The 13,354-nt window shown below is 49.6% G+C and overlaps 1 protein-coding gene across 15 annotated transcripts in view; it reads right to left on the reverse strand.

Annotated features, from left to right (window-relative positions):
* Positions 1 to 1,494: 1,494 nt before the first annotated feature.
* The window catches only part of SHANK2 (SH3 and multiple ankyrin repeat domains 2), a 684,346-nt gene continuing 672,486 nt past the window's right edge, over positions 1,495 to 13,354 (reverse strand). For all 15 annotated transcript variants that reach the window (XM_074401828.1, XM_074401830.1, XM_074401824.1 and 12 more), the window contains one exon: positions 1,495 to 5,471. In XM_074401828.1, the coding sequence (XP_074257929.1) occupies positions 4,904 to 5,471 (568 nt within the window). In that variant the 3' untranslated portion in view covers positions 1,495 to 4,903. The remainder of the gene's footprint in view (positions 5,472 to 13,354) is intronic.

The following is a 13,354-nucleotide window of genomic DNA, read 5'->3' on the forward strand; positions in this document are numbered from 1 at the left end:
GCTCCAGAATCACGTGTAGGTGTCCTCAACATTTCATAGCTCGAACCGTTCTTTCTTTACGTTGTGCATTGATATGGGCTTCTCAGTTCAGAAAACAAGGCACTATAACTATTTTATCAGCTACATTAATACATTGAAGATATATTTATCCTTTCATTAAAGATACAGCATTTGAATACAATATATGGTTTTATGCAGATCAGGTTCAAAACACCCAAGGCACACACTTTATTTTTTCCTTTTTTTTCTTTTCTGTTTATTTGAAGGCTCTTATTAAAGTTTCAAAATCGCCATGAACAAAGAGTTTCAGAGTGGAAGCAATGGACAGGGATTGTTGTAGTTTTGAACATGAAACGGTAAAGACTGTGGAATGCAAAACAAGTTACAGGAACGATAAACAAAATCACCAATACAGCATGGATTAGAAATCAAAGTGATCGGATCTGCGGAAGTCTGAGAAACAAGTTTGGAAGTTCTCTGATTCCCCACAAAGCCTGGGCAGTCCTGCCTGCATGCAGCTGCTGTGGTCACCCAGCCACTGTGGAATGTTTACCTACTTGCATGGGTACATGGGTGTCTACAGATACAGAAACACATTCCAGTTCCCCAGTTACTAAAACGCCTCCAATTTCAAGTAAAAGAAAAAAATCTTCCAATAAGTTTCCTAGTAAGATAAACTAATATATTCATCTAGGAAAAGGGGTCTGGATGAAACCATTGGAAACAAAATCTAAGGGGATGCCAAGGTTTGGGAGAAACTATTGGATGGGGAAGCGGGAGAGCTCGAGGGTGAACTACAAAAGCTATGAGGACTGGGATTTTTCGTGAACATGGAGCATAGTGGCTGCTGCTCAGTTGGAGAATGTGCCAAAGTAGAAGAAATTTTAGGAGCTAAAGACAAGCAAGTTTTCACTGGTGAAGCCAAAGAAGAGGCTCAACGTTTAGGTTTAAAATATGCTTCCCTAAAGTGGAGGGATGGCCCATGTCTTCCTGGCTTAGTTCTTTGCCAATAGACACAAGTTCTCTCTTACTCCAAGCCTTAGCATGTGGCTTGCTGTCAACCAGAGAGGCAGCCCAGTTCTGCCACTCCCATGGCCTTATGGCTAGAAGACACACCGCTGGGGTGTGGGGAGACTGGACCCTGAAGGAGGGCCCGGGTCTGGCTGGCCCTCCGCAGCACCCCTGCTTCCACCCAGAACAAAAGGAAAACCCAAGCCTTAGCTCCACGCCTGTGGCAGTGGCCACAGAAGCAGATTTTGACGTTTTGTATAATTCTGAAATAACATACATGTTTCCATTGATAAATTGAGACAAATTAGCTCAGTGACAGGAGCCTTTTTACTTGATGAGAGAGATTTTCTGGTCAGTTTTAGAGAGGCGGAGCTGGCCACAGCACTTGAGGTAACCTACATTAGATTGCAGGCTGGGCGGCCTTTTGTTGAATTCAGACAGTGTTCACTGTTTGCAATCAGAACCACAACCTTAGTGCAATAGGATATTTATTTTTTTTTACAGTAATTTTGGTTGCCATACAAGAGATTTAAGGATTGGGAGAAAGTGCAAATTACAGGAGCTTTTTTTTTTTTTTTTTTTATAAAGTCTAAAAAGAATAAAAGCACAAAAGTAACAGCAACATAGATAATGCGAACACATGTCGTTACACAAACTATAGTGTGAAACATTAGTATTTAAAAAACAAAAAAAAATTGTTAATGGGAAAATCAATATTGTGGCCTACACACAAAAAGTCATTGCCAGATCAACTGGGTAATGCTTGCTTGTTCAATAACTGAGAAAAAAATTTACCATTTTATTAACTAAAATATCACAAATAATTCACTTTGTGATATGTAAAGTTCATCAAATCAACAGTCACATTGAGTCATTTTTATATTATGTGAATTAACTTAAAATGTGCACAGACACCCTGGAAAAGGTATCTTGGCAGGTATACATAATTTACATTTTGAGAGATTTGGGTTTTGTATACACAATATTACAGAAACTAGGCATGTAAATGCAGTTTATTATTTAAATTACAGTATGTAACAAAAGTTGATCTTAAAACTTGGAATAATATCAACATGATCTTTAGATGAGCAGTTTAACATTTGTTCCACCATTAAATAGGGGCATGGAATAGGGCCTGGTCCTAACATGTCCCAAAGCGGGAGAACAGTGGGTGGTGATTCGAATGAGGAACTATTGCTTTCAGTAGCAAAATAAGCAAATAGAGATAGAGACCGATTTATCTTGGTGACGTGTTTATTTGTTGGTAAGTGCAGGTTCCCATGAGTCTATTACTTCTACATACTAAGATGATGTAAAAGTAAACGATGTTATCAGCTCTTTAATCTTGCAGCCAGCTTGCTTGTGGGTAGTGGCATGTGGCTTGGAGTCTCTTTAAGGAAGGGAATAACATCTGGCTGTCACCAGCTGGCTGCCAGAGTTTAGCAAACTGAAGTCACTGAGTTGTGACTGGTTACCGTCTGCCAGTGGGTTACTCTCTGAGCTAGTGTTCTGCCTGGCCCTGCGCGCAGAGGTGCTACCAGCTGTAGGGAAAGCGCCATGGCAAAGGGAGGGACTGTTTTGCAATGTCATCAAATGGAAGACAAATTAATGGCCAGACCACCATTTTTACATTTTCTAAAATACAGGGCAGCCTCACCAGGCCACCTGTACTAGCCTGTCGTGACATTTCTCTAGAGTAATACTCATTCATCTCACAATGGAAAAACTGAAAGCACACAGAAGCAAAGTGCCTTAATGTTCAATTGATTTCAAGTTGGATTGGATCATTTCAAATACGAAGATTGACCTGCAGAAGGTTTTGGAACAGAAGGTCCAAAAGCTTGGTTTCCAAATCAGGTGTGTGGCTGGAAGAGCACGTGTGTGTGGTGTGTATTTTGTTTTTGTTTTTTGGAGAAACTGCTGCATTGTGAATTGTAATCACTTTGAAGAAATTGTCCTTCAATGACGAAGTTCTAGCAAAGATAGAAAATATAACACAGCTCTGCTGGTTCAGATGCATCCAAATAAGGTTGATTTAAAAAGGTCATACTTTTATAATTATTCCACAGAAATAGTATTATTAAATCACAAAAGTTTTTTTCTTTAACTTTCTAGCACTGAAGTGGCACAAAGGCTGCCTAGTAGACCAGCCACTTTTTTTCTTAAAATATTGTGCTTATAAACTATCTGTACAACTATTTAAACTTGCAGTAAAGAAAGAGATTTTAAATTGCTAAATTTTATGTGTTCATTCTAGAGCTGTTCCAGACCTAATCAAGAAAAAGAGGAAAAAAAAAAACAAAAAACATGTTTTATAATTAGAGATGGGCTGAGCTAGTTCTGAAATCATAATAAAACCAAAAACCTGACATTCGAGTATCCTCCAAATGGGGGAGAATGTGCTGGAAGCCTGACTAGGTGTTTTGCGGCCCATGTGCATCTGGTGACCTCTTTTGGAAATTCGAGGTATTGTTATGGGGTGGAGGGACTCCGGGGGAAGAAGGGGGCAGGGCTCAAGAAAGCCTCGCCAGAGAGCTGGCCTGGCGGCCCAGGAGACCTCCCTGCTTTCCTCTCCTCACGCCTCTGCTTTCACTCTGATCCTGCTGCCCACCTTCTGTTCTCAATCTGGGATCTGTCTATACTCCATACTTACTGGGTCCTCAAAGAAGCTGTTGTACTGTTAAGACAAACTGGTGGGATTCCTGGACACCCAGAGCAGTAGGGGAAAGCCTCTAAGTACCATCTTCCCTGGCCTCCGAGAGCAAAAGGACTGTCCCAGCAGAGATGCTCACCCTTGGCTGGGCACAGAACTGAGGGACGCTGTGCCCGCCCAGCTCCCAGTGGAGACGCTGTCTCACTGGCAGCCGCAGTGTGCCTGCCATGAGCCGTGTGTCGTCTTGTCCTTCATGTCAGAGTGGATGCTCACCTGCTCTGATCTTTGCAGAGCTCAAGACATCTTCAATTAAAAAGAATTCTGAGAGGCAGAGAAGCCCTTGCTCTCCATCCTGGATGGGTGTTCCTGGCAGACAACTGCTGTCTTGTCCTGGAGACCTGGAGCGTGGGCAGCTGCACACTGGCTGGCTCCTATGGCCAGGTCTCCCCTTCATTGTGGAATCGTGACTTTGTGCTTTGACTAACTCCATGTGACAAATGCTTGGCCACCTTGGAATTATGTTAATAGACTTGCAGAAATAAATAAAGCAAGCTTAGCAAAGCTGGACACGATCCCATCCAAACTCCCAGCACTGCCAGGAACCTCATGGCCAAGGAGCCATGGATGCAAAACACAGGAGGAGTGGGGAAAAGAATCTGTGTAGGAAAAAGTTTCTCTACCTCTCAGGCCCAAGGCAGGGCACGGGACAAATGCGTCTGGGAGCATCTCACTGCAAGCCGAGTGCAGGAGAGGGGGGCAGGTGAGCATCAGGTGTCCTCCGAGAGGCCACAGGACTGAGGAGAGGCCTGTGCCGGGGCCTGGGGTGGTGAGAGCTGCCCGGAAAGCATAGGACGGAGGTCTCAGGAGGTATCTAGAGTGCACTGGTGTCTGCCTATAAGAGCTAGGATCCCGTGCAAAATCGACGGGGAGCCTCTCGGACCCAGCAAAGCGAGGCCACCTGCATGCTGGGCGGCAGGCTGGGAATCTCGTTCCATGTTAGAAAAACTCTCTCCCCTTGTCCCGTGTTTGACAGAAACTGCCCCAGACACCCACATGGCAACCAGGGGTCTTAGGACCCAGCCATGCTGTGGACACAACTCAGTATTTCTTTGGGTACCAGGAGACAAACCCATGGAGTGGGGTTGACGCTCACAGACTTCGCTTGGCATTCAGATGTTTCAGCACGAGCCCATCTCTACTTATAACAAGAGCAGTCTGCGAGGTGGAGAGCAGCCGTCCTTATCTGTCCAGCAGCTGTTTCAAAGCCCTTTCTATGTTCATTCTGTGCCCGACTCGAGTCACCCCAAGATCGATGAGGTCCTCCTTCTGCAGGTTTGGTAAGTGGCTGCCATCGATCTCATTGTCCATGAAGGCCTCTTTATGTTCACCCAAGTTTAGACTTTCCAGCCAATCGGCCACGTCTGGTTTAGTCCACAGGTGGACAGGTTTAGTTGTAAAAGGCTTATTAGAGATTGGCTGTTGCAGTATCGAGGGGGATGGCGACCTACTGCGTCCCACTGGGTTCAAGCCAAATAGGTCCCCAGAAGGGGGCTGGCTTGGAAGGCTAAAGACATCTGAGAGAGTGGGAGAAGGAGAGGCGGCGGCAGACAGGGGGGTGGGCAGGATCTCTTTGTTCGTCTCCGTTGGCGAGACCACAGGGCTTGGGGCACGTCTTGTTCCTGAGGTCCTGCTTTCGTAGTCGGGGGGCCGGCTCTGCAGGGTGATGGGCTGGGAGGTGCCGGGGCGAACAGTGAAGGTGACCGTCGTGCTCCGTGTACCTGAGATGGTGCTCATGATCTCCGGGCTTCTGAAACAGCAACAGCAGAGAGAACCATCACAAGACAGGTCACCGAGTGAGGGCAGCTGGGTGCAGATCACCAAGGAAGGCAAGAGAGACGCCCAAACCATGCCAGAGTGTCTAGTGGTAGGTGCACTGGCAGTGAACAAATAAATGATTTGCCATGCCAGAGTGGGGGAGAGGGGAAGGAGCCAGAGCAGAGTTTGAGACACCAGAGCACACCACGTCAGCCCCTCCCTTGAAGTGGGATGGAGGGGCTGGGGGACCTGCCTGTGCTAGGAGGCAGGGCTGGGGGGCCTCAGGAGGGTGGCCACCGAGGCACTTGGAAGGGGTCCCTCAAAGAGGACATGGAGACAGGGCCAGCGTGGGGTCCTGTCCCCTGGGTGGAACATGCTGGGTAACGTTCCCAGTGCCTCCACTTCTGCAGGCGAGAGGGAACATACCTGGAGGGGAGGACCCTCTCAGCTACCCGGCAGCCTTCAGGTTTTGGGGTAAATGGACAAGAGCAGGGCAGGATCCTTCCCAGGAGGCCCCTTTCCGTAACTGGAACCCGTGTAACTACGTGGGGCACGCAGGGTTTGAGATTACTTGGAAACCCAGATAGCAGGGTGTGGCTTGTGTGGCCAGCGTGGGCCGAGCTCACCTTCTTGAGGTGACACCGTCCAGCACCCACCAAGTGGAGGTTTTGTTGCAGAAGGAGCTGGGGTGCACTGTGTTATTTTTAGCCCCTTTCATGTGAGAGGCTCACTGGTATGACATACAGTCCTTACTGAAAAGCAGAATGGGCAAGCTGCCCCATCTTTCCAGGGTGGCCATGGGCATCCCCAAGGGACCCCTGTGCCTTGCCGTTCTGGCTGGGCAGGTGTAGCCCTCGGAGCTCAGGTCAGGCAGGATGACTTTTCCAGCTCCAACCTTTACTGGTCCCAGGGAGGTGGCCAGATGACTCGCATGGGCAGGAGGTCCCATCTCAGTGCCAGCGAAGTCCCAGTGCTCATGCTTGCTCACGTGGAGGTGGCGTTTCACACGCTGCACCCTCACAGACTTTGGCCAAGGCCTGTGGCAGGCGCTCTCCACACCTAGAGAACAACTGCCGCTCTGGGCCTGGTGCATGTTTTGCTGTCCCCACCTGAAGGCCCATTCATCCCACTGCTCCCAGGAAAGCTACAGCCACTGGGGAGGGGCAAGAGACGTGTGGGTCTCTTGCTTTCTGGGCTCATTCACGTAGATGTGGATGGCCCACCCACCGCTTTTGGAAAGATCCATTCTACCACAGCTCTGCCCTCGAGCCCTGGACTTGAGCGATGTCTGCCGGATCCCTGCCTCTGCCATAGGCCAGCTTGGGGGTGTGTTTCTCTCGTCTCCTTGTCTTCCCACATGCAGTGGGCTCCTCTCCCTCCTGTGTGGTGGGTTAGCCTGGGTGGAGGGGCTCTGGAGAGTGGGAGGCATGCACTGGTGTGACATTGTGATCCTGAATGGCGGTGGGCTGCAGCATCTCAGTGAAAGCGTCATGGGCGAGATGGGGAGAGCTGCAAACAGCAGAGATGCTGCCATGTGGGGAGCCTCCCTGGAGGGCAGGACTAAAGCCCATGCCTGTCTGCTGGGGTTCAGTTCATCCACTTGCATTGGGGCCATCTTTGGAGCTCAATGGCTGACCACTTAGAGCAGCACTTCCCAAAGAGGAGCCCACAGACCTGTCATAGAAACCACCTGGGACACTGGTAGGCAGTGAGGACTCCTGAGCTTGTCTTAAAGCTGTGGAAGCAGGAGTGCTGTGCGTAGGGACCAGGTGTCTGCAGTTAACAATCTCCCTGGACGCTGAGAGACACTGAACCTTAGAGGTCACTTGGCTAGGCCTTGGTTTTCATTCCAGGGCGTGCACAAAGCTAACGGCCCTGGACGCTCCAGTGAGCGGGCGACAGCCCTGGACGCTCCAGTGAGCGGGCGACAGCCCTGCTGCTGGTCCAGTCTGTCTCCAGTCTTTCTTTTCCTTTTCTTTACCATGGATGTATATTTGGGCGAAACCACCCATCAGTTACCTAGGTGCCCCTAACCCACTTGAGGTTAGTGACTGTTACATAGAGGGTGGACTAGTCCATAGTGAGAAAGGAGTTGTAAGTCGGAAAGGGGCCTGTGCTGTGGACTTGGGCTTCAGTCCAGCTGTGAGAAGTGTTTGCAGGGGCTGATGGTGTACTGCTGGGCCAGGGACCCTGTCCACTCATAGGGTGTTCATGTGCCATTTTCCAGAGAGCTGGGTGCCCCTGAGTGGGAGATATTACACACCAGGCATCCCCATGTAGAACCTGCCCCCACCCCTCGTGGTGGCTTGCTGGTCTTGGTTGTACTGATTACACCAACAGGCCTAAGGCAGGTGAAACTGTTTCCTCCACTGTTTCTGGGCCCAGTTACTCACAATCCAGAAATCAGAGCTCAGCGGGGCTTCACAGCAGGGGGGAGGGGCCAGCACCCTCTAGTATCTCAGTTTAGATTCTCAACAGAGGTGGGCTGTGGACATAGGATACACGAAGTCACCTGCAAATTCCCCACTCTGGTAGTAAAATCAGGGCGGAAAGACCAGCTCCAGTTGCAACATGAGCAACTTAGAACTGGCGGTGCTGTGGCCTCTTTCTCTGTGTTTGTTCCAGACTCACAAGTACACACGTTTTGGTGAAGGCTTATTTGTCCCTGCTGATAAAACAATTAAGCCAAGATGATTTAAATCAAATAATGGGTAAGTTGAAAGCTACTGTATTCAGAGGTGATTTGGGGTGTTAATTAGGGCCAAGGACCTTGGGGCACAGGGAATGTTTTCTATAAAATGGGAAAACATCTTACAACATGACACGTGCCCACAGAAGACTAGAGGAGGAGGGGAGCGGGGAGCGGGGAGCGGGGAGCAGAGGTGAAGTTCTGGCCTCCATGTGCTTTTGCTAAAGCTGACTGCATGGTGGCTGCACGTGCAGCCCTGACTCCGGGCAGCTCCCCTGTGGCAGCACAGCTGGGTTCTGGCCTTGGTGCTCAGCAGGCCTGTGAAGCAGAGGCAGATGATTCCCCCACAATGAGAGCCCCTGCTTCACACCTGGGTGGTATTTGAGGGTCACCTCAACGCCGCCCTCACTGGGAAAATACCCATCTGTTCCCAGGTAATTGGGATCATCTTAGTTTTTGTAAGGAAAGGCCGTGCAGGCAGCTGTGTGTGTTGTCAGGAAGTGAAGAGGAGGCTCTGCAAACACCTCAGTGGGCAGTGGGAGCATGAGAGTGGCACACACGGGGTCACGCGGCACATCAGGTGGCACTTACGTCCATTCAGCACGACCCTCTTCTGTTAACACCGGTCATGGGAGCAAATGAAAATGACAAATGGAATGACTTGAGACAACACTGCAAAATGAATGAACAAGAAAGGAAGAAAGAGAAAGAAGCTGCTTTCGACAGAGGAAATGAAGGCAGTGGGGCAGACTGGCTGAGAGCCCATCCGTGGTGGTCCCTCCGGCCGCCACAGCCTGCCCAGAGCTGAAACATCAACGCGGCATCACTTTCATAGTGAGCATGGAAACTCACAACCTTGTCTTCTTCTTTGGCTTGGGATAATGTAACCACTTATAAAGAAGAAATAGAACCAGGAAAAATAAAAAAAATCGTGGCACCGGAGTGAAGTTTGCCCCTGCCTGATTGCTGATTTCCTACCTCAGGTGCCTGAGCTGGCTTTCCCGCAGCTTAGGGAGGATGAACAAACATCCCTGGTGGGGGAGGGCGCCCCAACAGGACGAGTGCTTTGCTTCAAGTCTGCATCGTGAGATGACAGTCCAGTGGCTAATCATGGGGCTGTCAGATGTGGCTATGTGCCTGGGCCTGCCAGTGCCCTGCCCAACATCACTTTAGAAAATCATAGCCCTGGGCTGCCCGTCCTGCCCTCCTCAGCAGCTTCACTCTATTGGTTAATCACATTGATGGTATTCACTGGATCTTCCTGGCGGCACAGATGGTTATGTTGCTAAGCAACCGCTGGGTTCCCGGTCGGAATACACAGGAATCTGCTGCCCTGATTTAGAACACAGACACATGTATACACTCAAACTCAACTCCTCACAGGTCACCACTGTCTACACTGCCTTTTAAATCAAATCCGTATAGAAAAGTGAGAATTAAGAAAACCTCAAGGTAATTGAGACACTCAAAGAGGTGCTGCTATTTCATCAGTCAGTACAAGTTAATTGGGGTGGAGGAAGTAAAGATGCAAATGCCTTTTTCACTGTTTACAAATTCAATTTGGCTTTTTTTTTTTTTTTTTTTTTTTGAGACATAGAGTCATGCTGCAGTCCTAGCTCACTGCAGCCTTGACCTCCTCAAGTGATCCTCCCGCCTCAGCCTCTGGCATAGCTGGGGTCATTTGCTCTTTAACTGTAGCTGAACATGGGCCAGAGGCTGGTCAGTGACGCTGATTAGGTATGCTGGTTCTGTCCCTCCCACCAGCCGCCTGTCAAGGGCCTGCTGGGTCTGGCCAGTGCTGGGGCTGGGCTGAGAGCCTGTCAACACATGTTCTCTCCAGCACCCCCACCCCCCACTCCCACACCTCTGCATTTTAGAGATGAGCCCACATCTTGCCTGAAAATAGCACTGATATCCAAACTGCTTTCTTATTTATCCCATCTTTACAGCCTCCTGATAAGCAGGGCATTGAAAAGACGGAACTGGAGGCACTAAGTCCTTACCTAGCTTCCCCAAGGCCTGGCTGTGGGGACTGGAGCCCACACTGCTCACCTGTGTCATGCTTTGTGTGTCTCAGCAGCTGCCAGGTCTCTACCTCACCCACAGCTCTGAGTACCACAATGGGGGGTCCTGGTCAAGTTTTAGTCCTCGAGGCCTGGCCCAGAACAGGGGTGCAATAAATGATTGTTGACTGAACTGTTGATGGATAATACATCCTTTTCCCAGATCTGGAAGTTAAGTGACTCGACCGAGTTACATAGCCAGACCTGGGAGGCAGGCAGGCAGCCTGAGGCTCTACCACAGTTCCACCAGGAATCCAGGTCGTCACACTGGGAGGTTTGCAGCTAAGATCAAGAAGGTGCCCAGCTCGTGGGAAGAGAGATTTACCCTGTGATACGCTCTTGCCAAAGGGGCCTCATGTCCACATGGGGAGGAAGGCTCTGGCTTGAGATCCGCCCGTTGTTGGGCAAGGACGAGGCACTCCCATTCATCCTTGCCCAACTCCCACGAGCACCAGCCCCCGTGGACGCACAACTTGACTAGTGCCTCAGTCATCCGCAGTCTCATTTGCTGACATCACCTTCACGTTTCCATCAGGGCCTGGAAACCCTCAAACCACCCTGGTGGCGCTGAGGTGCTGAAATCACTGTGAGGCCACTTCTAGTACTGAGTCAGTTTTGAAGCAGTCTGTGCTCTGGGATCAGCTGGGAAGAGATAATTTCTAGCAACCCAAAGTGATTTATTTGAAAATCAAGATGCTGTCAGGATAATACTGCAGAGAGCCCAGGAAGGACTGGAGGCCTTGGCAAGGGGAGACGGGTGCTGTGAGGCAGCGGGCGCGGCCTCGGGAGGAAAACTGCAGCGTGAGTGCTCACCTGAGCTCACACCCCAGGTAGGCTGAACCCCCTTGGAGGCCTCTGGGCCCTGGAGTTTCACAGGACACATCTCCCTCAAGCCCACCCATCCCATGGGGACATGAAGGCCAATCTTGAGGTCTCTTCTGGACCCCCTCACTGCAAAGGGCTTGCGACCTAGAGGGGACTCTGGGGAACTTTCATAGGCCATGCCCTCTAGCAGAAGCCATGGGGGACCCCCACAGGCACACACTCACTGCTCTGTTGCCCCACATACAAAGAATGAATGTGAAGCTGACCTCTGCCATGGAAGTGATGGTAAAGAACATAAGATTATCTGACTTTATAATCGGCGCCTGGTATGTGTCAATTATCTCTCAATAAAGCTGGGGGAGGGGGCGCAAATGACACCTGGGGCTCCTGGGTCATAGCAGGTTTGTTTTGGATCAAAGCATGTAAGTTAGGCAAGCTGGTTCCTTAGGCATTTATTCCCGAGTCTCCCAGAGTGTAGGCCCCTACACTCCCGCAGCAGCCTCCCTGTGTCACCATTGGATTCAGCTGATCACACAGCTGCCTGGGCTATCTTCAGGAAACAAAGTCTGGTCATGCTGAGCCTTTCAGGAAGCCCTCTGCAGATAGCCATATCTGGAACTCGATCTAGCTCATGCCCATAGTCTGCAAGCCCCTTGTAACCTGGCTGTGGTTTCATGAGCCTGGAAGGTGCTTTCTGGCCTCAGGGCCTTGTACTCTGTCCCATGCCTGGGATGCTCCACTCCTGGTTGCATGCTGGCTCCTTTTTAAATTTCTGGTCATTCAAATGCCCTTTCCTTGCAGAGTGTCAGTCCCTTTTTGCACGTGGTCACTGTAACCTACTACTATATCTGCAGGTGGTCACTGTGACCTGTTAGTGCATCATAGCCAGCCCTTTCTGCACTGGTCACTCAACCTGTTAGCATGTCGTGGTTCCTTTGTGGCATTTGTCACACTTTGGGTTTCTCTTATTATTTGTTGTCCATTTCTCTTGAGAATTTGAGCTCCCCAAAGCGAGGGGGACCTGGGATGTTTTCTTGTTCAGCGATGAATCCTGGGCACAGCATGCCTGGCACATAAAGGCAATCCCTATTTGTTGAGTGAATGATTAGTGACAGAATTGCTGCCCCACTCTGAGGGCCCAGGCATCCTTGTTGATTTCTCATTATTCTCTTGCCTCAGACTGGTACTAGGCTTGTAGAAAGCAGCTCAGTGAACTCCTGACCAGTGAACTCAGAAGACCGTGGGGCTGGGCTGTGATTCCAAGCCTGAATGTCCAGTCTGTCTTCTCCTGGGCCTGCACCTGAGGAGCCTCCGGCTCTGAGCTTCTGCAGCCTTGGCTCCTGTGCTGGGACCCCCAGTGTATGGCGCTGTCAGGTGAGGAAACCTCTGGGCTGGCAGCTGTTGCCTTGGCGTTCTACTGAGGAGGGACCACTGACTCCTCCTTCCCCAAACCACAGTTTCCCTCACTTGATTCAGTTTGAGATCAAAGATGAGATTACCTCCTGAAATAATTAGGCCAGGTGGTCCCGGAACACTTTTCTCAGAACTGACACCTCCATTCTTGGCAGGGTGTTTTCAGAGCAGGCCTGAGAGATGCCCCTAACACGATACACGTTTTCTCTTTTAACATCAGGTACTAAAGAGAACTAAGCCGCCTTTCTTTCGTCAGCGTATTTGTAAGACGCCTGCAAATTCCATGTCATCCTTGATTTCAGGGATGAGCTTTACGGTAGCAGAGACTCATTCATGGCTAAAATTCAGTCACATAACCAAGGAAGACAAGGATCAGTCATTTAATCTGCTGCTGCTTCCTTTGATCCCTTCCTGGATTCTTGCAACAAGGGAAAAGAAAACAATCTTACCTCAGTTGTTCAGGAAGAATCCAAAAATGGGAGAAACTTTAAAAGAGTCAAGTTCAGCTGAGGTTTCTGCCCATTTCGTGAATGAATGTTTGAGGAGCAACTCTAAAAATTGTACCTTTCTTGGGCAATCAAAACTTGTTTCTATGGAAATGGGATTTTTGCACCACTGCTTACCTGTCATTTCAAAAAGCATGGCCGGTTTTCAATTTTCTCTAGAAAAACCATTTCTTTTTCCTCGGTAGGAATTCCCTTCATCCAATTTCGTGCCTCATTTTGCTCAGGGCCATCACAGCTCTTAATTTTTAGATGCATTTAAAAGCAGTGGTGAGTTGCCCAGGCAGGTGAGCCCAGGTGAGAGTCCTGAAGGCTCCCTCTGATCCTTAGATCATCAAATGTCCAGGGCCCATCAATGAAGGCCCCACCCAGCAAGGGAGAC

The sequence above is a fragment of the Saimiri boliviensis genome, chromosome 6, assembly GCF_048565385.1.
Source record: "Saimiri boliviensis isolate mSaiBol1 chromosome 6, mSaiBol1.pri, whole genome shotgun sequence".
Classification (NCBI taxonomy): Eukaryota; Metazoa; Chordata; class Mammalia; order Primates; family Cebidae; genus Saimiri; species Saimiri boliviensis.